This window comes from Ixodes scapularis, unplaced genomic scaffold (genome assembly GCF_016920785.2).
Source record: "Ixodes scapularis isolate PalLabHiFi unplaced genomic scaffold, ASM1692078v2 ptg000247l_1___fragment_3__unscaffolded, whole genome shotgun sequence".
NCBI lineage: Eukaryota > Metazoa > Arthropoda > Arachnida > Ixodida > Ixodidae > Ixodes > Ixodes scapularis.
The window spans coordinates 1,258,753-1,282,054 of record NW_024609948.1 but is presented as its reverse complement, the minus strand read 5'-3'; the positions used below and the strand labels follow the sequence as shown (position 1 = coordinate 1,282,054).

The 23,302-nt window shown below is 45.4% G+C and overlaps 2 protein-coding genes across 15 annotated transcripts in view; both read left to right on the top strand.

Annotated features, from left to right (window-relative positions):
- Nucleotides 1-19,818, top strand: part of LOC120847150 — a 32,661-nt gene extending 12,843 nt beyond the window's left edge. Inside the window, exons 1-4 of one of the 11 annotated variants that reach the window (XR_006076983.1) lie at nucleotides 7,703-9,897; nucleotides 10,142-12,366; nucleotides 17,025-17,232; nucleotides 18,103-19,818. Coding sequence is in view for 1 of the 11 variants with exons in the window: in XM_042287738.1 (XP_042143672.1) it covers nucleotides 18,145-18,256; nucleotides 18,580-18,770 (303 nt within the window). In the remaining 10 variants the exon portion in view is untranslated. Of the gene's footprint in view, nucleotides 1-7,702; nucleotides 12,367-17,024; nucleotides 17,233-18,102 lie in introns of those variants that run through there. The other 10 variants (XR_006076981.1, XR_006076984.1, XR_006076978.1 and 7 more) reach the window with 10 other exon arrangements.
- LOC121834010 lies at nucleotides 5,041-6,871 on the top strand. 4 transcript variants are annotated; one of them, XR_006076994.1, is made up of 3 exons: nucleotides 5,041-5,644; nucleotides 5,718-5,831; nucleotides 6,653-6,871. XR_006076994.1 is itself a non-coding variant. In XM_042287747.1 (3 exons), exons 1-3 carry the CDS (start codon nucleotides 5,555-5,557, stop codon nucleotides 6,846-6,848), a joined length of 420 nt encoding a protein of 139 aa, XP_042143681.1. In that variant the 5' UTR covers nucleotides 5,041-5,554; the 3' UTR covers nucleotides 6,849-6,871. The 4 variants fall into 4 exon arrangements, 3 of the variants coding, with proteins under 3 accessions (XP_042143681.1, XP_042143680.1, XP_042143679.1); XM_042287747.1 differs by having other exon boundaries at nucleotides 6,633-6,871; XM_042287746.1 differs by having other exon boundaries at nucleotides 5,692-5,831; nucleotides 6,666-6,871.
- Nucleotides 19,819-23,302: the final 3,484 nt, after the last annotated feature.

The following is a 23,302-nucleotide window of genomic DNA, read 5'->3' as shown; positions in this document are numbered from 1 at the left end:
TGAATGACTTTGTGAATTTGAATGAATGCGTAATGTGATGTTGAATGAAGTCGTGATGTGATGGTGAATGACTGTGAATTTGAATGAATTCATGTGATGTTGAATGAAGTCGTGATGTGATGGTGAATGACTTCGTGAATTTGAATTAACCATGATGTGTTGTGATTGTGAAGGACTTCGTGAAGTCAATAGAATTCATTGTGATGTGAATGACTGAATGAATTCGTGACGTGATGGTGAATGGCTCGTGAACACAATGAATTTGGGATGTGCGAGGCTCGTAAACTTGATAAGTTTGTGATGGGAGTAATACCGTGAACTTAATTCTCGACATGATAGTGAATATGGTTATGAATTCAGAAGAAGTAGAAAACGTGCTACGCAGGTGCTTGCTTGCCTGCTGGCCGGTTGTTTTCATCCTTCACCGCAAACCACAAGAACCCATTTGACTTTAGCGGTTTGGGCACCAGTCTCGCTGCGTAGCTGTGCGCGCCTCAGCGCGGTGGCCCTTTGTCGAGCACTTCCGTAGTAACAGCTGTTTATAAGGAAAGTGCGGTTACAGCGGCAATGAAGGGGAAGGGGGGGGACTAGTCGTTTCCTTTGGCACTTGACATTTAATTTTGCCGTTGTTCTTAGCGGTTCCTCGTGAATAAATTGAGCTCCTTGCCGACCTTGCCCTTCCGTACCTCGGAGCATATTGTCCGGAATCCCTGACGGCTCTCGCTGTGCCGTTTCGATTGTGAGTCGTGCGTGGCGCAGCCGCACTGTGCGCGGGCACTAGTAGCAGCAGGCGCCGCTTTGTCTACGCGGCGCAGCCATATGTCGTTTCAAAAGAGACGAAGCCGACGTCACGAGCAGGCGCACCTAATCCGGCGCCGAGACCATATCACGTGACCTGCCGGTTCTGCGCGGCGGCGCACGGAGCACATTCACATGACACGATCGCAGCGCGGCATTGGCTGGGTTGGCGCTTAATCAAGGTGGTTTGTGTTTCACGCACTCAAAATACCCCACTTCCCTGGCTGAGTCAGGTCCTGGTTTCAAGTGGCTGACACAAAAAGGCGCCACCAGTCCTAGTCCGCAAGAACTGCGAACTCGTAAAGGGCTACCAGCCGTGAAGTCGAATTTAGTCGGAATGAACCCGAGTGAGTTTGTGAATTATGCAGAATTAATGATGTCATGGGGAATTTCGGTGAATTTGTGTTGACCGTGAAGGTGAATAACTTCGTGAAGTGATGGTGAATTCGGATGAATTCATGATTTGATGGTGAATTCGGATGGATTCGTGATGTGATGGTGAATTCGGATGAATTCATGATGTGATGTTGAATTCGGGTGACTATGTGAAGTGATGGTGAATTTGGATGAATTCGTGAAGTGATGGTGAATTCGGATGAATTCGTGAGGTGATGGTGAATTCGGATGAATTTGTGAGGTGATGGTGAATTCGGATGAATTCATGATGTGATGGTGAATTCCGATAAATTCACAATGGTGAATTGTGAATTCGTGGTGATGGTGAATGACTTTGGGAATTGGTGACGTGATTGTGAATGACTCCGTGATTTCGGAGGCGGCGATGATGTGAAGGGGATAAATTCTTGGCGTGGTTGAACGCCATGATGTGAAGGGGATGAGGTTTTGGCGTGGTTCAACGCCAGGATGTTAAGGGCCGTGACTTTGGAATGTCGGAGTACCTTGCGACGTGAATGCGAATGAATTTGGAGACGTGATTTTGTTTGTGATGTGATGCTGAATGAAGGGGCTCTAAAATGCCGACCTATGGTCCCAACTGCTAATGGGCCGACGGTTGCAAAGGTAGCGAAGATGCTAGAGACGTTGCAGCCGGGGTGGCCATCCCGTCGGGACTTCAAAAGGAAAGACGGGGAGGCCCGAAGACGCCAGCGAAAGGACTTCAATCGCCGTCACGCCGCTCGCCAACTTCGCCCGCTGTCCGTAGGAGAGGACGTGTGGGTACAAGACGTGCAGTGCCGAGCAACAGTCCTCAGTCCAGCCAAGCGGCTGCACTCCTACGTAGTCGAGACCGGGACAGGAGTCCTGCAACGCAACCGCCGGCACCTGGTACCATTCGATGCGTCTCCGGCAAGCTTCGACGCTCCGGATCCCGGCGGTTCGACCAATGAGACTACGGCTCCAGCCAGTTCAGCGATCTCAACGGTAAGAGCAAGTCCGGGTGCAGGGAGCCAACAACAGCCGACCGCAGTTCAGCCTGCACCAACAACAGCGCCGACAAACTTGACAAACTCCCCTTCAACATTAACGTCGACGGACACGTCGATGGCAGACAATACGCCGATAAGAGTGACTTGGTCGGGCCGCCAAGTTAGGCGACCGGTACGTCTGGACTTGTAAAGCTTAGGAGGGGAAATGTAGTGATGACACGACAGTTCTCACTCGCGTGCCCCGCGGCAACGCGTCCATGCTAGTGCGCATGCTCGGGGTTATCTTTAGTTCGAGAAAGGTGAGAATAAAACACTTGGGTTCCAGACTCCGGTGTGGCTGGTCGCTCCTTCCCCGCGAGACACTACCTAATATGCTCCAGTGTAAAAGCTAGCCTGGAATAAAATAGTGATCAAATGATAGCAGTACCTCTCGGTGGCTTCCAAAGACTCACGACTTGGTCGTGTTATCCCTTCGAAAAATTCTCTGATGGAACGGCATTGCGTACCAAGAACCTCCTCTTGTGCACTGTTATAAAATGGGGGGAGGATATTTTTCGGTAGCCGGCACAACCACTCGGGAAAAAAAGATTGCCGGGAGTTTCAGACGGCAATGATTATTCTAAAAAAATATATATACATAAATCGTGAAATGTTTCACGAAAAAAAAAAAAAAAAAAAGGTTTGCCTACTCTGATTTGAACCTGGAACCCACGACACGTGAAACGGACACCCTTCCCATGAGCTAGTCCCAGGACTAGAAGTTCCCGTTTCGACTATTCCTTTTATACAAAACCCAATAGAAACAACTACCGGCAACTTTTTTTTTTTTTTTTTCGGTTTGTTGTGTTGATTGTCGGCAGAACATTTACTATGTACGGTTTGAACGAATGTCGATGCAAGCGTGATTTACGCACGTACATGCCTCGTCCATTAGCGTAGTTTGCTTGGAAGGCATCGCTTGAAAAGTGACGCCCACACACCGCGTCGTGCACAGTCAACTTCTTCCCTACTTATCCACTGCGATTTGAGCTTTTTTCGACAGGAAGTCAATGAAAACTGATTCCAGGCTCTAAAGCATACGCTGAGCACTGCAGTATGCAACAAGAGCGTACTATATTCTAACAAACCTGCACGGAACGCGGCAACAACACGGCAGCCAACGACAGCACACTGGAACGCTGAAGTTGTTTTCCATGCAGGCGGTATTTGTTTCGGTGAATGCAGTGCCTCCTAGAATTTGATCTCCTCGCCAATAGACGTCGCTGGCAACGGAAGCAGGTCAGTGAAAATGCAGTGTTGGCTGCACCTCACGTTCCCGCTACAGTTAGCTGATATTGTTAGTTTTGCACCTGTACAACTTTTATGGCCAATTTAATAAGGATTTAGACGGAATTCAATCCCAATATTTAACTTGTAGCCTTTCTAGATTATACTGAATAGAATGACATTGTTTTCTCAGTAGCAAAAACTGAGTGGAGTTTCCCTTTAAAGGGGCGGTGCAATGATTTTAACACTGAACGAATATGCAGCTTGTATTTTTTACATTGTTTACTTCGGCATAAGTAAGAGAAAAAGTGCCACCATACCCCAAAATACCTCTATTTCGCTGCGTAATCGCAAAATAAAAAACCCTTTTTTTTCCCAACCTGCGGCCACATGGTGGCCGCAAATGGAACCTGTGGTGTGACGTCATTCGGAGTGGTTTTTGTAAGTGATAGTGTTAGGCAATTGTAAGCCTGATTTAAGGTTAAGCTTAAAAAATCTTGTTGTTTAGGCATGCAGAAACGCTTCAAAAGCCTAATATTGTCGCTAAAAGCGTATGAATTATTTGTGGCGCCATCTACCGCAAGTCAACAAAACCTGCCGTCGCCGTCATTCGTCGACGCCCGAGGCGCCTACGGCGGCTACACGAGCAACCCGGACGTTTTGTCTTTCCCTCGCTCGACGGAGTGCGTTGTTCGTGGTCCGTAGTATCGTGGTATCGTTATTGTTCCTGGTGTCTCGACCTCGACTTTGACTTCGACTTCCGCCGTGCCGCCATGTTGGTCGGGAATCGACGGGAGAGCGGCGAGCGGCGAGCCTGGCGAGCCGGCAAGCGCTGGGGAAACGGAAGCCAAAAGAACCCAACCGGAAACCAGCGCCACTCCGAATGACGTCACAGGCGAAGCTGGTGCCGCTTCAAAGTTGAAATGAGGGGTGCCGGAGATACCAATTTCTTTTATTTTTTTTAATAAAAACTAGGGCAAGCAGGAAAGAATACTTTCCGGTCCTTTGTTTTATATGTGGCCGGGATCAATTCCCGCAATTAATTAACCAAAGTTCGGAAATTGTTGCACCGCCCCTTTAAGGACAACTTCACGAGGTGAGAACCACTTAACGCCACAGGAAACCACTTGAGGTTATTAAGATCCTTTTCTGCTGATTGTTATGTTCAATTTTGATTATCTATATACTACATGTTGATGTTATTATTTTTAGAAAACATAATAAGCCCCGATTTTAATGATAAACCAATGTGAAAAGGAAAAATCGAGCAGTAACTGCTAGCTTTAGAAGGTTAGAAGCTCATTGCCCTAACGAAAGTCATGTTTTTAAACTTTGCCGGTCGCGTTGATGGCATTGTCTGTGTTCCTGTTCTGCGAATGTCTCTTTCCAAGTATTTCCCTTTCGGTTGGATCCTCTCCTGGCATTTTAATGTCACGTGAGTTACCGAATCACGCAGTGAATGTGTTCTAAATGGGCCTCCTCAGGCAAGAAGCCAAAGGGGACTCACTTGGCGGTTCGAGATTCTGAAATTTTGCTTCAAGTTCGTTACCGATGGGTACAAACATTTTTTAAGTGTTCGCGCTATCCTCCGAATCAGGCAGGACACAATTGATTTTGTCGAACGTAGTGTATGTGGCCAAGTTAATTTCTTGGAAGTATGTACGTGAGACGAGACTTGTAAAACGGTCAACGTAATGAATTGCTAGTTCACGCTTAATGATTTGGCAACTTCCACGCATCAAAAGTTTCACACCACTTTACTGGCAAAATCAAAAATATTGTGGCAAAGGATGTTAATCAGGAGCGAATCTGGGGTCTGCCAAGTTGTGAAATTATAAAAGGAAAGTTGGCATCGAAATATAAACATATTTTAAGAAAAACATTTTTTTTTTTAATCTGCATTACTTTAAAATATGAATGTACCAAATTTAGCAAAGTGGCCAAGCAAGTGGACTGGGTAAATTGAACATACTTCTGAATTGCCTAGTCAGACAAATGCACCTCGAAAGAAATAAATGGGAAGGTACCTCTAAAAACAGTGTTGCTCGAACAACACAGTTTCTGGGATCCGCGCATGAATTGTCTCTTCAGGATACCTTGTGGGTATGGCAGCATCTCGCACCTGTCGTTCAACACGCGTCAAGCCGCCGATCGTCAAGCTCCGGGCATCATTTCTCTGCTTGGAACCTCAAACAGTAAGACGAACAGTAGTTCTAAGGTGTGTCTCACTTCGTCCATTCAGTGCATGCTGTTACTTTCTTGTCCCAGTACGACGGTTCCTCGGAAAATCAAAGAGAATACCACGAGGGCGACAAACGTGTGGAGGCAAGCTCCAAGGGCCAGACACCCAAGACATGGACCATCAGTAACCAGGGGGATAAGGTGAGAAAACTCAAGAGGCAGCTCATCATCTGGGCCACAAGAAGAAAATCGGAGACTGTATGCTGGGAAATTTGTCGACCTTCATTCTTGGGTGGCAGGAGCATTTTCTGGTCACATTTGTACATGAGGTGAACCGCTACAGGAACTAGGTCGACTCCCCCTGTACCCACCGAGCTCTGCATTACAGGGCGTTGCAAAAGTGCTATACTGCATTTCACCCTAACTTGCCCAACACAAAGCTATGGCACCAACGAGCCTATTGGAATGTTTGGCTGAGGGACGTGACAGCATATTGGCCGAGACGTGTTAGTGTCTATTATTATAGATACTTTGTTTATTGTGATTTGTTCCACCTCACATTATAAACAAACGTTAAAATTGACCTTAGTATTATAGAAGTTTTGGTTTGATCTTGGTTTTAACTCTGAAAACAGAGTTGAATATGTACACTATTACAATGAAACTATTGAGCATGCCAGAGCCCCAAATTTCATTTTCATTTCAGATTGTAACATGTTAAAAATAGGAAATAAAATGTATGTATGTATGTATGAAATTTCGAAAATGCCGCCATCTTGGCCATGGTTTGGGGAGGACGTTAGATTCGAATGCGCTATATTGGATTTAAAATGTCTCGCTTCAACTCCAAATTTTCAACCTGTCGGTTGGATTCTGGTTTGCCTACACCGTGTAGAGCCGAGTATCGACAAAGGCATCGCCGATTGCCACGTGCAGCAACTGCCGCAGAAATTTTTCGTCCATGCTCACTGTCTTCTGAAATCGCACACCTTGTATCCATAGCTCCTTCGAATGTATCATAGTAAACCGGTGCAGTATGAAGAGCCCAGTCCCACAGTCTACCATCGCTACACCTCATCGCCAGCAGCGAGCGGTGCTAGGATGCCCTGCAGTCACGCGCTGCATTCACCGGCGCGAACCAGTTACTTTGAGAGACCCCATGGACAGGACGCACCTACTCCTCGTCTGTGGGAGTGGGAAACAACCGGCAGCCCCTGATGTTTCTGCGGGCAGCTGAGCCAAGCCCCAACATCTGCCCTACCCAGCTGGCCCAGTGTTTCCTTAGTGCTGAGATGGGATACTTTGCTGTGGTCAGCCACAGCTGTCGACTACCGCAGTCGTCTTTTTCGAGGCGACCAGCAACCTGCTTCGTTCCCAACTCGGGCCCGAGGCCAGTTCCAGGGTCGTCAATATGACAACCAGGCGTTCCGAAGAAATCCTCCTCCGGCGGCCGCTGCAGCTGGACAGGACCAATGCAGTGTGGAGGCCCACGGCCAGCAAGGTGCCCGGTCAAGGTGCCCGGTCAAGCCACGTCCCGCCAAGCCGGCAATCCCAGCCGCCTGAATGCATTCCTCGCTGACGCTAGGGTAAACGGTTGCCCATTACATCTTCTAATTGACACCAGATTGCATGTCTCCACCTTGAATCAAACTACCTGCAGTCAAGTTGATACAAAAAGCAAAATAAAGTAGACGCCTTGTTTCAAAGACTTCGAACATCCGTTTAAACGAAAGCTGGGTTTAGTACGGAAGCACACTCATATAGCGAAGGTGCGACACACTGTCCCACCTGTCCAGTTAAAGTTACGTCATCTCCCGATAACGCTTTGCCACACGGTTTTTTAGATCTTCAAACTTGAACGCTAAGGCATCATCGAATGCATCTTTGCCTCTGAATGGGTCTCCTTTTGACATGAATTCAGGTGTTTTATTATTACGTTGCTGTGTATGGTTGTGTCCTATTTCCGCATGTGTTGTTCTTTCGTACTAAACACCCCCCCCTTCCCATATAGAACTGATGCACTATTTTTAAAACATGAAGGGGGGCTTTACTTCTCCCTCGTACCCCATAGAGAAGTTTCTTTCGTAGATATTTCCAACATTATACAGGGTGAAAATAAAAACCATCCGACGCACTCGTCGCGAGATCCACCGGGAAAAAAACCTCATTCGCCCTGAGAATGCAGCACACCTCAATGACAGGCGTGCTCAGATTGAACTGTGCTTCGGAGTTTCAAAACCTGTTTTGAAATTATAAAACAAATTTGAATATCTTCGCCAACTTCGCCATAATCAATCTTTTCACAACCACAAAGCATCCAGATCCAAATCCAACTTGTGCCATTGGCAAGAGAAGAAAGCACGAAAGCCTGGAGCGGGGAGGAGGGACGTTCACATCGCTCCAAGCTACTGACTGGTTCCCTTTCTCCGGTTCGAACACCGTTCTTCAACTGTCAGTGACTAATATATCCGGGTTGTCGTCTTCCCGTCACTCTCCGTATTCCCGCGTGTGCGATGTCGCAATGTGGTGCAATGATGGGGCAATGTGTGCAAGCAATGTGCGACCGATGGTGGCCATGGTTTCCATGTTGCTTTCGTGCTGGATTGGTGCTTCGTGTGTTCCCTCGCATTCGCATCTGCTACTGTACCGCCCCCCCCCTACTGTGACGTGCTTCTGCATCTTTCCTGTTTTTTTTTTTGTTTTTCTGTATGTTTCATTCCTCTTCTTTCTCTCCCAATGAGTATGTACGCTAAAGTCAAAATTCTTCAAGATGGCAAGATGTGCATAGTCCACAAGGCTGTCGTGAAAAACTTTCACCCAACCAACATCACTGGCTTTGAGTGGAAGAAGGTTTATAAAGTCTTTAGGGACGGGGACGGAAACACGCGTTGCGACTACTACGATGCCGAGATCATCAGGCTAACGGGCGAGTCATACATCCGGAGTGCGGGTTCAACCCTTTAAAAACTCAGTTTGTGTGGCAATTATGCGAATTGTCACTGTCTTGAGCGAAGGCGTACACAACGGAAGGTACAGGTTTCTAGTTTTGGTTGGTCAAAGGGAAAGCAGGAAACAATATTAAGTGCATGTAATTTGTGATACGTTATTTGACGTTGCAAGATGTGTTGAACAAGTATGTTTATTGTAATCATTTGTTAGAGCGTATACTGTGCAGCGAGCGACATAGTTGGAAGTGCTCGTCAGTATTTTTAATACCGTTCGAATATGCAGACTGCCAACTGTCAAAAATCAGAGGGAAGATATATAAGATATTTCAAATTTATTGATTTCTGATCACATGTCATGAAAAGTTACAAGACCGTGGAAATATTGTGAATTATCCGGGATTTCGAATTAACCGAAATCAAATTATTAAGGTTCTACCAGATGTTTTACTGCATGTGCCACCACTGAGGGGCTCGCAAAAAGCATCACGACGCTCCTTGAATAGAAAATTTTAATCAACTATTAACATGATCCTGTTTGCATTTGTGCTAATGAACAAACACAGAAACTTTAAACTGTCATTACTTCAATTAATGTGGAATTGCTTTTCAGTTGCTGAGCAGGACACCCTTGCAAAGAACGAGATTGCGGATGTCCCCATCGGCCTCCAAAATGAGGATTGCATGGAAATGTTTTCACACTTCCATGCAATATATGACATACATTAAAAGGGTTTAGGATAGAGTAAGCACAGTAGATTGAATCGATCACTACCAGAAACCATTAAAACATTATTGTAGGCAGGCTCTTACTTGTAATAATAGCTGGGGCCTGCAAAACGTTCTATTCTCATGCTGTCACCTGATGCAACTAGGGATTACATACCTGTTTGATACAAATGCCATGAAGCTTTATGGTCCCATCAGCTTTGCAGACGCCCATGTACATAGAAACTCCTAGACAGTGCTGTTTTAAATTTAAAGGCCTAAATTTCGTACATGTAATTATTTTAGTGCCTCTTACATGCATCTTCTTGGAAAATACAGTAGAACTCTGAGTCAACTAGACCGGTATGTGTGAAACTGTTTCTCGCTTTTGTTTATCCCTTTCCTGCCCTGCCCACACAAACGTGCGGGTTCAAATAGAATTTGTTTTACCTTTATCAAATCTAGGTGTTCCGACCCAGCCCGCACGTTTGTGTGGGTGCGTGGAATAAATTGAAACGAGTAGTCCCCGGTTTGCGCCGCAAGGGGGCTAGTTGGACCTTTTCCAAAATGGCACTTTCCTCGAGAGACGCATGCCGGCCGCCTTTGAAAACTAAGTGCATCATTTTGCTTTCTTTTCTTGTGCATTTTCAGAACTAGGAATTAGAAAGCAATCCCGAGACCCGCTAAACGGCATTAGGCGTACAAATAGCCATATCAATATCGCACAGAGGTGCCGAGCACGTTCAAAACAGCCACCCGCACATTTGTGTGGGTTGGGCATGTATGACGACAAAAACACCATTTGACGTCGCCATGAAAAAATGCTTGTTACTTAGATTTATTTTATTTTATTTCTAGGAATATTAAATCCTGAACATGACGCTGACATGGAGGAAATACTCAAGATTCTCGAGTCGTCTGACATCGATTGTGACAGCAGTGATGGCGACGACCCCGATTGGCAGCTACATGCTCCAGATGCAAACAGCAGTGATGATGAAGGAGAAAACGAGGAAGCCACCCCGGTTCCTTCAACGTTAAAAGGGTTCTTTCCCCCGCCTTCATCGTTAAGTGCGACATTGAAGAAAAAGACCAGAAACGTTTCATGGAAAGACCTTCACTGAAAAACTGCATCAGCTTCCAGCAAGTGAAGAGGACCATGAGCCCCCTACTGTCGGCACACCGTCGAGCTACTTTGTGCGACATTTCGACGACGAGTTCTTCGAGAATGCTGCTGAGAAGACAAGTATGTACCACATGTCTCGGACAGGAAAGGTTCTGAAGGTGACTTCACACAAGATCAAGCAACTGTTTGGCATGCACATTATAATGGGTTGTCTCCGCTTTCCGCACATACACATGTACTGGCGAAGGGGGCTTCAGCTCGAGCTGGTGAGCAGTGTCATGGTGTCATGGCACGTGAAGAGTTCAAGATGCTAAGAACATGCCTCCACTTCGTTGACACGGAGAGGCCACCCGCAGAACCAGACGAGAACAGACTGTGGAAAGTGCAGCCAATAATTGATGCTGTCAGAAAATGTTGCCATAAGCTGGAGAGGAAACCTGTTTCCTACTCCATTGATGAACAGATGATACCTTTCACGGGAAGGTCCTCTCTGCGACAGTTCGTCAAAGGGAAACCACGGCCAGTGGGACTCAAAAATTTTGTTGCGACCATTTCCAAAGGCCTGGTGATGGACTATGAGATATATCGAGGGAAATCAACCCCTCTTGCTGACACAGCACTTGGCCTTGGTCCTAATGTTGTTTGGAGACTTGTGCAAACTCTGCCCGAGAGGTCCCTCATCTTCTTTGACAGGTACTTCACAACGATCCCTCTCTTGGATGAGCTTCTAAAGAGGGGCATCAAAGGAACAGGAACAATAATGGCAAATCAAATTAAGAACATTCGGTTTCGAAGTGACAACACCATGAAGCAGAGAGAATACGCGGGGTACACCCGTGACGATGGAAATGTGGTTGTAGTCAAGTGGAAGGACAGCAGAGCCATGACCCTTGCATCAACTTCTACTGGAGCCAGTCCTGTTGAACCTGTAAAGCGCTGGTCAAAACAGGAAAAAAAGTACATCGATGTACCAGCACCGGCAATTGTCCGAAGGTACAATGCGTGCATGGGGGGCGTCGACATTTGTGATCAGCTGTTGGAATATTACAGGATCGCTATCAAGACAAGGAAATGGACTTTAAAGGTCAGCCTACACATGATCGACCTCTCTCTTGCCAACTGTTGGATGGAATACAGTGACGCCTGCAGGGCAAATGCTGTGCCACAGCGAGACACTATGGACCTTCTCGACTTCCGCCTGGCAGTCGCTGAAGCTCTCTGCTCAAAACCCAAAAGAAAAAGAAGTGAAGCCGCGGAAGAGGTCGATGACTCAAATGGCCAGATTCAGCAGCCTTACAAGGTGGCAAAGCTCCCCGGTGAAGATAAGCGGCTAGATTCCTTTGACCACTGGCCCACCGTGGATGCCCTGAAGACCCCCCGAATATGCAGGTTGTCGGGATGCAACTCACGGTCAAGGACGCATTGCGAAAAATGCAATGTTTACCTTTGCCTGACAAGCGATAGGAACTGCTTCAAGTTATTTCATACTTCCCTGTGAGGCAAATGTGTCTCTGAGGCAATGTTTTCCTTGGCATATATTTGTTTACAGTTCGTGAGATTCATAGCAATTGAAGCCCGACCCACACATTTCTGTGGGTCCGTTTTGAAAATGAAAGTAAATTTTCTTTTTTATCTTTCAGATATATTATAAGAGGCGTTCAGTGGTCTGAAAATCCACAAAAGATTTCATATTTGTGGTCAACGTTTTTACCGGGCAGGGAAGGGTTATAGCAGATCCATGTGGGGCAAGCTGTGTATATCAACCAGGAATCCTGGGGCAACATGCGGAAAGCGGAGTGCGACTCCATGTTTTGCAAAATCAAGGCTTCTTCCATATGGCTACTTGAAGTGCTTTTGGAGAGGTCGGTGACCAACACCCTCTCCAACCAGGCAAAGATGGCGGGGCAAGAAAAGGCGTTTGCACCACTCACTCCACAAAAGGTGCTGGCCCTCTCGGGTAAGTAAACAGTTTGTTTATTTCCAGTTGGAGTAGAGTAAAACTCTGATACGAATCTAATTTTGTTGTGTAAAATATTTGTATAATGAAACATTTGTATAGAAAAAAAAATATTTTGAAGGACAAGAAATGCATGAATGCACATCTATTTGTGGAAGAAAAAATCCTGTATGAAATTCGCACAATTTTAACATACCCCCGATTGTAACGCAGTTATATTCAACCCACGAATATTCAGAAACTAAAATGGCGCTGATTCCATCGCGCAGATAAAATATGACGGCTGAACAACATACACCTCGTAGAATGCATTTTAAGAGGTATCACGCTAATGCCAAGTTTCCTCTCCACTCGTCAAGCTGCAATCCATGTAACTGTGACTTGATTGAGTCTGTTAACTATGTGAAATACTTGGGTCCTACTCATGCGACTAACTACAAACTATATCCTGCACGCTTTATAACACACGGGCTTTTATGCCCATCAGTGTTCAGTTTTTAATAGCCCACGTGCTTTCCTAGAGTGTGCTTCGCTACGGCATAACATTGTTTGATATCTGCTCAGGTCGCCGGCACGGAAAGTAGAACACCTTATTAAGAGAAATACTGACCAGCATCCTCTACAATTCACATTTGTCTGCCAGTGCCAACATTTTTGAGGGTCTTAGACTGCCGAATTTTCACTAACTTTTTATTCAGACCGTTTGCGGTTTCTGGAGCAATCATTTTAAGACATCACTACATTCGCCCCCAAGTTGCACCGCTTTCCTCGTTTTGTAATGCTGCATTGTTCGACTCGGTATGGAAAATGCTCGCACGATTTTATGTTCCCCGCATATTCAACGCTCTCCAAGAATATATCCGACATCACCTCACTGAAGGCTCTGTAAAAAAAGTTGTCTCTTAGCCTTGATAATAAATATTTAATGCCTGCTTTCTAAGGAGATAGAATGAACCTGATGTGCTAGTTGCCATAGCTATCTCAGATTCTGAACCTTGCCTCTCCTTTTGTACTTTTTCGTTTTCTTAGTTGCACTGCTTTGTACTACTTTGTATTTTGCGTGCGTATGTGACTGATCTTTTTTCCTTTGCTTGGCATTGTGTGTTAGTAATTGTGACTGCCTGGAGCTGAGCCGGTTGGTATGACATGTTCCTTTTCACGCCATCGTATCAGAGAGACACACGTGGCAAAGTAATGTGTCACAGGTCTTGGCGAAGATTCTAGCACAAGTTAAAAACGACCCCTTCAGAATACCAAACTCGGACCGAGTGATTTCCTTTCTTCAAAAAAAGGATATTGAAATAGTATCGGGGTTCTCCTTAGATATCACAGACATGTATTATTCGATTCCCCATGCCGCTCTCCTGATGATCCTCCGAACAACCATCGAGGAGCAGGGCCTTCAATGCTTCCAGAATGCAGCTGGTATGAGCCTCGATAGCTTCTTGGAGCTTCTAGAAATCTACCTCACAGCGACTGTGGTATCACACCAGGAGCAACGCTATGTATAGAAAAGTGGAGTCTGCACAGGATCCCGAGTAGCCCCATACTTGTGCGATTTGTACCTTGCAGCGTACGGTAAGGATATCCAAGGAAATCTAAAAGATCAACGCATCGAGGTCATTTTCCGGTATGTGGATGACTTTCTCGTACTGTGTAATTCCAATGCAGACGAGCCCAGCAACGGGTGCTTAGATGGTGTTTCACGCACCTTTAAACACAGCTGTCCAGGACTATTTTTCACCCAGGAACTTCCGGTAAACCAGTCCATAAGGTTTCTGGATCTCTCCTTGGAGTTCAGAAATACCCACGTGTGCTGGATGTATGAAGCCCGCTCATGCAAAGGATTCCTTCCAAGCAACTCCGAACACTCAAGAACTGTAAAACGAGGATTGGCAACCAAAGCTCTCGCCTCGGCATTACAACAATCTTGCCCCCATAGAGTCGGCTGTAGCTTTCAAAAGCAGCTCTGTAGGCTTCAGGACTCTGGTTACGCAAGTACACTCCTAATACCAGTATGCGAGACCCTCTGCAAGAAAGTGCGGCAAAAACAGAAAACCAATGCACAACCAACAAAAAAGAAGCCCCCCAAACCTCTTGTGGTGATGCCATACATCCACGGGATAATGCATCGCCTAAAAAAGATCGCCAGCCGACAAGGCGTACAGGTCGTATGCTCAGCCCCCAACAAGGCATATGCCATGTGCCGTAAGGTAAATTGTAGGAATGATCAAAATCAGAGGTCCATCTGTGGCATCGCACACCAAACAATGTGCGCCCCGTGCGAAAAAGGAGTTGTGTACCGTATTCCGTTGTCATGTGGCAAAAGCTACATTGGACAAACTGGGCGGTGTATTGACAACCGCACCAGGGAGCATGCAGCTTCCGTTGGCGCACTAATGTAAGCTGGCCATCTTCCGGCGCATTGCCGAGTATGCCAATGTGCTCCTGATTTCGAAAACATTACCATCGTCGGAAAGCACAAAAACCAGCTTGCAAGGGAAATCCTGGAATCTCTGGCTATTGAGGCGCACAGGGATGACTGCGTGAGTGCCGCCTCCATCACGCTATTTTCGAAAGAAAAACTGTATCTTCTGGGAGCGCCCCAAGTGAGGAACCAAGTCAGGAATATGTGAACGCTAGCCACCAAATGTCATACCGAAGAAGTTACCCCTGGGATCTCAATCGTATAATTCATGAGGGTGGGTGAAAAAAGAAAAAAGAAGAATTCCAGTAAATAGTTTAATTCATGAGGGTAGATGAAAAGAAAAAGGAAGAATTTCAGTAAATGGTTGATAGTCCAGCAGTGTGTGTCTCTTTTTCTCCACTCCTTGGTTTTTACTTCTACGTTCAGCTGGAAACATTCAGAATTAGTATTTGTGTTTTTCTTTTGCCATCCTATAATTTCATGCTTTGCCATAATTATTTAGTACTCTGTGCTAAAAGGAGGGGAGGGAGGGGGGGGGGGGGGTATTTTAGTGCTATACCTTGTCATTTGGAAGGTAATGTTTTCACATTTTGTCGTGTTTGTCGTTGTTTTCCCCAGTCTCAGGGTTGTCTTAAATCATAAACATAAACCAGCTCGCCTGCGCCCCATCACTCATTTCAATGTTTTTATGTAGAATTTGCATGCACTTTTCTGGGTTTTTTTTGGGGGGGGGGTGACATCCAACAAGCCCATCACTGGCTTTGATGTACCTGTAAACATATCCATCCCTAACAGGCCTAATATATCAATAAAAATGTATTATTATTATTAATATTAAAAATTAATAATGATTATAATAACAATTATTTTTATTATTATTGTTGTTTTTGTCAATGATGTGTCTGGTTGTGCCTCATTCTTTGGTTTTACAATATGCAGACAATACTAAAATATTTCAAGATATACAGTGATAGAGATTGCAAGATGCTTCAGAGAGATGTGTGCACATTTGATAATTGGTGCTTGACAAGTGGCCTGCTCTTAAACAAGGAAAAAACAAAAGTAATGGGTCAAACACAAAAGACTCACAGTAGATGTTTCCCATACAGAATTCATTCCGAAGATTTATGTCGCGTTAGTGAGGTTCGAGATCTAGGAGAGTTATTCGACTGTTCCCTCCGCTTCGATGCTGACGTAACTCAAATAACTTTGTCCGCATATCGTACACTGGGAATGGCCTGCAGAATGTCAGAGAGAGTTTTCGCATCCCAAGACCGTTACTTGTCCTGTACTCTGCATTATTACGGTCTCGTATGGAATACGCATCCGTTGTGTGGAATGGCATCTGTAAGAGACACTCTTTAAAGCTGGAGAGAGTTCAAAATAAATTCGTCAATCTATAAATATTGATACTTTCATGATAGACTACCCTTAGTACACAAAAGCTTTGTAATGAGTGACCTACACTTATCCAGCTCAAATCAACGTCGGGAAAAACCACTTATTGTTCTCGTTTAAAACAGCTCATGGTATTATTGACTGTCCTAGTCTGCTCGCAGAAGTAGTTAGTATCTCTACGAATCCCACGCACGGCGACGCGTGTGCCGCTACCTTTCTACGTACCATGCCCTTCTAACAATCATGACCCTCCGTTTTGTATGCCGAAAACGTACAATGGTCACCCCAGCGACCTGAACATATTTTGAGAATAGAAGGAAAGCTTTATAAACTGAAGTAGGGTGGTGATATGGGCCAGTTAGTAACAGTTCTTTACCAGTTCTTCGTCCCTGTTTATCCGAGGCTGTTTTTCATCATGTTTCAAAGCTTTATAAAATCCCTCCGCGTTTTCAGTTTCTATTTTTTTCAAAATTCGGGGTACTTTTTTCTGTGTTTATTTTAGAATTTTCGGTTTTTTTCAGCATATATTTATGCCCACAAAAGTTTATCGGCTTTTTCCAGTGAATATAAATTAAACACCAATGGACACCGGGTCAGATGATCCTTGTAGCTCTGATATTTGTGATTACTCAAAGAATAATGGCACAGATATATTCAAAAAGAAATGGACACTTTATATGGCAAATGTGTGCAACTGTAAAAGAATCAATAAAAAACACAACAGTACAAACAGGTCATATATGAAGCCTATGCCCCCAAAACATGGAACTTCACCTTCTGTTTATCAGGATTACGTGATCTTATTATAGTAAACCCATATGTACTTTTCCAGGTTCTCCTCGTTGATCCGCACTCTTTCTTTCCTGTTAATATGACCCTGAGCTTCGAGAATGGCCTCTCAACGCTAACACTGGACACTGGCAGGCTGAGGAGATGAAGCGCTGCCCGAGTCAAAATCGGCCAATCAACATATTGTGACTGCCGAAAGAGGCACGGTGCGACGTTTTGAAGCACAACACAACATGCAGAGCTCGCATCAAGTTAGTCTTCCTTACAATGATTTTGAAAACACGTTCGTACATGGCGAAGTCATGGGGCGTTCCTCACTTCACATTCCAATCGATGATGCGCACATTACACCATAACGTCGTGATGGCATCTATGTATCTCATACATTCGGACACGTTTCAATAGACACTGTCGTTCCACTTTTTCGCCACGGCTCTGCGGTACGACTGGAAGGTAAAAGTGAGCGCTTCCGGTTAAAACTGAATTTTAGAAGATGGATTTGTTGTACTTTTATCAGTTTTTATCGGTTTAAATCGAAAATGCCGAACCTAAAAACTACCCTTTTTTAGTTAATACCGAATCTCCGAACATGAATTCGGCGTACTTTTACTGGTTTTTATCGGTTTAAACCGAAAACTCCAAACCCTACGTATAAGAAGCCTGATTACCTTGATCTCTCTCATTGTCGACATTCTTTGTTTTGTGCCGATTGTCAGTGTGTGTTCACTTCTCTCCGGTCGTGTCTGTTCGACCGACGCCTTTTCATTATGCACGGCCCTTTTTTTAAAAGCATGTTTTGAATTTTGTTTTATTGTAATCTGGTTTTAATCATTGTGTTGTATGGGTCAAGTGCATTTTTTTATATTTCATGTTTAAGGGTGTGCCAGTACCACGGTCGAATGGCTGTTTCTGGGCACCAAATAAAACTGATTGTTGATTCTTGATTGATCATTATTATTATTATTTTTGCTAAGGAGAGCCAGAATTTCTTGCCAGAGGTTAAAGTTTTTTTCTTGCCAGAGGTTAAAGTTTTTTGTTGCCATTAAACAAAAACTAAATCCAGATTTGATATTGCCCTCTGCCATGCATAAAACTAGACGCCGTCAATAAATTGTCTTCAGTGTTTGTTTTCAGCGAATGCCGTCCTTCATGGTCCACTACAGGTCTCAAATCTCTCTGGACAATGTATCATTTCGAGTTGTCAAGGAAACAGTCAAAGTCTGCATGTTCGGAATGTAATACTACAAAAAGACTTGGGAGAAATAAAAAAAACAGGTATGTTACATGGTAATGCACTTGCAAACGTTTCAATCTCATGCACCGATCCAGCAGCCTCCCAAAGATTGTGTGCAGTGAGTGTAAAGAGGATACTTTGTGACAACTGTTTTTATACTTATTTTTCCTTATGTAATGCCCCTTAGGGTATTCCCAATAAATGAATGGATTTAGGAAAAGCCCAAGAGCATTATGCAGATGATATCAGCTTTTCCTTTTGCCAGTAACTGCACAGTGCAGACAACTTTGTTGTGATATAAGATGGGGGCACATTAGACTCGGTTGATGTGTGCTAATTTTAAGTAATAATTCCTACTTTCTAGGTGGACGTGCCCCAAACATACGGCCAATAAAAAAGGGTCAGCTGAAAACAGACAAGGCCAAGCAGCTGCAGGAGGCACTTGATGCAGAGCAGCAGACTGGTCAAAGAGAGAAGAGAAGAGCGTACAATAGAATTGCCAACTGCAATTCCCATCGTAACCATGGTTTCGAGGACATAAAGCTTTTAGCCTAAACACGGAGAGGGACATTACTGAGAGAAAACAAATGTTGGCAAGGGAAGGACTTACATCTGTATCAGATGTAAAAACAGCCAGCACTATTATGTGCATGACATACTTTTTTTAAGCAAGTGAAAACCTGATGGCAGCTGCAGGGCCTTTTACCAGACACATTGTGATATCATTAACAAGATCCAAGCTGTTTTTAAGAAAGACTGCTTCAGCACGGTTGATCAAGAGAATAGTAGCATTCTAATTGAAAAGATCAGGAGCCCCAATGCTTCATTGTCTATTGGCTGTATGCGGCATGCAGCTGCGTGGGTAGCAGCGACTCGGACGGCGTGGAAGACAGTGCTGCCAGTGAGTGTGAGGACACGTTGCTCTTCTACTTCCAGACAAAATTCATGAGAAACATGTTGAGAAACTATAGAGGCTCAGTAGGTTGTGTACACAAAGCTGGTGAACATGCCCTACCACCTTCCTTGCTTGCTGTGAAAATGCCATCAGGATACACACAAGCTGGTATGTTTATTGTGCAGTTCGATACAGCCCACTGTATCACCGAGGCTTTAGACGTTTTCAAGCAGTGGTGTAATAACTGGTCACCACAGCACTGGATGGAAGATTACAGCAAAACAAAAATAGCTGCCTTCCAGCAAGTGCTTCCAGAGAGTAAAATCTCCATCTGCGACTTCCATAAAAAACAGGCATGGCAAAGGTGGCTGGGCAGACAGGAAAACAGCATGTCCGATCTGGATGAGGCTCCGAACCTTATAAAACACTTAGCGAGTGCTTCAAATCCCAATGACTTCTACAAGGCGTTCAAAGTCCTTGTTGCCTAAGAGTGTTGAGAAAATGAAAACTTCCGCATTTACTTTGAAGTAGCGTGGCCCTCTGTAAAAGAGCTGTGGGCCATGTCTTACAGGCTGTTATTGGATGCTGTCTTGACCACAAATGATAGCACAGAGCAGGGGTGGCCAAACCGCGGCTCGCGAACCGCATGCGGCTCTTTGCTGGTCTAAGTGCGGCTTGCGGATCCCTCGTAAGGGGACACCCCCCCCCCCCCCCCCCTTCGCCCCTTTCCGCGTTTCCCCAGGAAAAAGAAAAAGAATTTCAGAATAAAGTACACTGCAGCTTGCAGTTTGGCAACCTTGTACTCCCGTACGTACAGTCGTACAGTCTTGTGCCCCCATACGTACAGTCAGACTGAACGAAAATTATGTTCGCCCCCCCCCCCCCTCCCCCTCCCCTCCCTCCCCCTCCCCCTCCCCTCCCCTCCCTCCCCCCCTCCCCCTCCCCCCCCCCCCCCCCGCCCCCCCCCCCCGCGGCTCTTAGAAGTTCCGTGGTTTTGTGTGCGGCTCTTAGGCCAGGCCAGCCTGGCCACCCCTGGCATAGAGGCTCAAAACAGGGTGTTGAAGGCACACTATGTGAAAAGTGCCAGTGGGAAACTGTCGGACATTAAACAACAACAACATTAAAGATGTTAACTGTCATAAACATCTTTAATCACAGCTGTTGTTTATGGCTACCTTCCCGATAAAGCGAAATTTCATGAGGCAGCAAGGACAGTGCAGTGAAAATGCCTGCATTGGTGAGTCCCGTTGTGGCGCCACTGGGTAATGTTGAGCAGCTGGTGGCAGTCGTCGGGCCATTGCGGCGTAGGTCAGCGTCGGCTCTTCAGGTGCGGCCACGGTGCGCCACATTGAAGCCGCGGGACCAGGGATCCAAGTGGAAGCGCTCGGACAGCGGTGAAAACAGAGGATCCACGAACAGCGCCGCGAGCGATGCCATCACCGCCTCAAAGCCGCGGGACAAGGCGTCGAAATGGAAACGCTCGGACAGCAGCGAAAACAAAGGCTCCACAAATGGCGCCGCGAGCGATGCCATAACCCCTTCGAAGCCGCGGGACCAGGCGTCAAGACAGAAACACTTGGACAGCAGCGAAAACAAAGGCTCCACGAACGGCGCTGCGAGCGGTGCCGTCACTGCCTCGAAGCCGTGAAGACCACTCCTCGTTGGTGTGCCAGAAAGACCGACCAATCATGGTGTTGTGCGTGTGAGGATGACCAATCATTTGCATTACGTGCATGAAACTGACCAATCATTGACGCTGCACAACGATCTCAACAAATCATCAACGCCGTGCAACGAGCCAGACCACTCTCCGTTGGCGTGCCAGTGTGACCGATCAATCATTGGTGTGTGCGAGTGAGACTGACCAATCTGGTGCTTTTTGTGAGTGAAACTGACCAATCATCGACGCTGTGCAATGGGCCCGATCAATCCACGTTGGTTTCCGAGTCAACCTCGCCCCAGCGTTCAATCCTGTTGTTATGCTGACTTTGACGCCCGCGAAGCTCTTTTTTGTTATCTTCTGTTTCCTTTTTGTTTTGGGCACAAGTTCACCCCATTAAACGTTTCAGTTTCCTCAGTTACTCTTTGTTTCGTCGCCTCATCATTCGTGACAATATTGTGCAAAAGAAATATCTTTATCAACAATAATTCATCTTAGGAAATACCTGACCCGTTCCGGAAGTAACATAAAATGTGTTATTTGTATTTCAGTTTTCCTTTAATGGAAATCTTGCAAATGAAACAAACTAATACACGTTTGTGTTTGTTTAGTAAATCATGCTTTTCATTTCAGGAAAGTTAAAAAAAGACTGAGGGCACTGTAAAAAGACAAGTTGAAAGGAAGCTGCTGGAGCATCTAGGTGGCTCTGAGGAGGAGAAGGAGCACCAAGAGGTGAATGAAGGTTGAGCTCAACAGGCGGGCAGCCAAGATTCTCCGTCTGAACGCCGAGAAGGAGGGCCTGCTAAATCTAAACAGCGAGCTGCAGCTCGCACTTTGTGCAAAAATGCTTGAAAAGGGTAAATGCGGTTTGCTTAGTACACTCTATGTAGATAGTGATCCTGCATCCATTTTGATCATACTGATGTTCTGATGGAAAAACTAAAAGGATACTCAAATCTAAAAGAAATGTGTAAACATTGCCAGGAGTTGAAAGCACGGCCAACCTTGGTGAAAAAGAAACGTGAAAAATATAGAGTAAGCAAGCTCACGAGGCATGAAAGCTAAAAAAAGAAAGAATTCTGCAATCCCTCCTTGGAAGGGGGAAGAGGACTGAAATTTGCTACCATCTCATGCAGTAAATTGCCAACAATGCATGCTCATCTTCTACAGTGCTTTTTCTTGGCTTGGAGACGGCTTTAAAAATGTTGTCATGAACAACTTCAAACCAGCAGCCAGCGGGCGTGACAGCATTATTTGATGGAATGTGCGCGAATGAGCACCTGCGTGTTTTAGACGGCAGCTTGTGCCACCTGGTTGGTCGCAGCAAAATGCATGAGTGTCGGCTAAGTGTGCAGCCATCTGCTATGTGGCACGAGCTGCTCCGTGGTACAGCAGTGTGTAATATTGCAACAATACTTCACATCACGCTTATTTCATAATAATGCCAATCAAAGCAAATCACATTAGCCCCAAAATGTCATTCATTTGCTGTCCCACGGCAGCATTTAATGACATTTGCTGGCTGCAATTGATGCCCGCCAAGACCTGAAAATTGCACCTCATCTGAAGGAAAAGTATTTGGAAACCAACCATTTCGAGAAAATAAATGCTGCCAGTGCAGTGGCAGTCTTCAATCATGCTGTGGCTTCAGCCATCAGGTTGTTAGTACAGATGGGACAGCTCTCATGCAAGGCCTTCACGACAGCTTGGTTCTTGGAGATGGTGGACCACTGGTTTAGACTGATCACATCCAGGAGCTTCAATGTCGCCATGAGTGGTGCAACGTTTTCTACTATTAACGGACAGAACAGTGGAAGTGCTGTATTTTGACAGAGGGCAATAGAAACTGGAAAAGCTCTTCAAAGGGAAGGCGGACTATGACTCCACTCTAACAGCGCGCCATACAAGATGTCCCAAATCGGCTTCCCTCAAGCAGCTGAAGAAAAGCGGCAAAGATAAATTAGTCGCCGTGCACCTCAGCCAAGCGAATTCAGCAAAGGTAAAAGAAAACCATCACTACGTCTCCGTGATCACTCACGTCCTCCGGTTTTCCGCGGTGCAGGGAACTGCCTATAGAGCAGACGAGTGACGCGTCACTGACATCATGCTTCCGATGCTTCCCATCATAACAGATGGATTTGCCTTCAGTGAACTTTGGATCACGAGTGTAAACGTGCTTATTAAGTAGTGATGGGCTGAACTTTTGCCAAATCGAAAGTTCGGCGCCGAATCTTGGGATTCGGCAAAGCCGAACTTTTGCCAAACTTTTTTAAAGATTCGGCAAAAATACATTGTTACCAGACTTAACGTTGATATTTCGTTTTTTCGTCTTAGCTTAAATGCAACATGTAATACATATTGACATAGTTATTACTAAATAAGGTGATATTCTGCAAGATAATTGTATCGGTGACGTTTTTGTGTTTACTGGCAATTTTAGTGACTCCTTGCAGAAGTGGCATGACAACAAGGTCGGGTAAAAGCGAGCGTGGCACTGTCACGAATTATGCTACGAGAGTTTCGGTTTTGAGG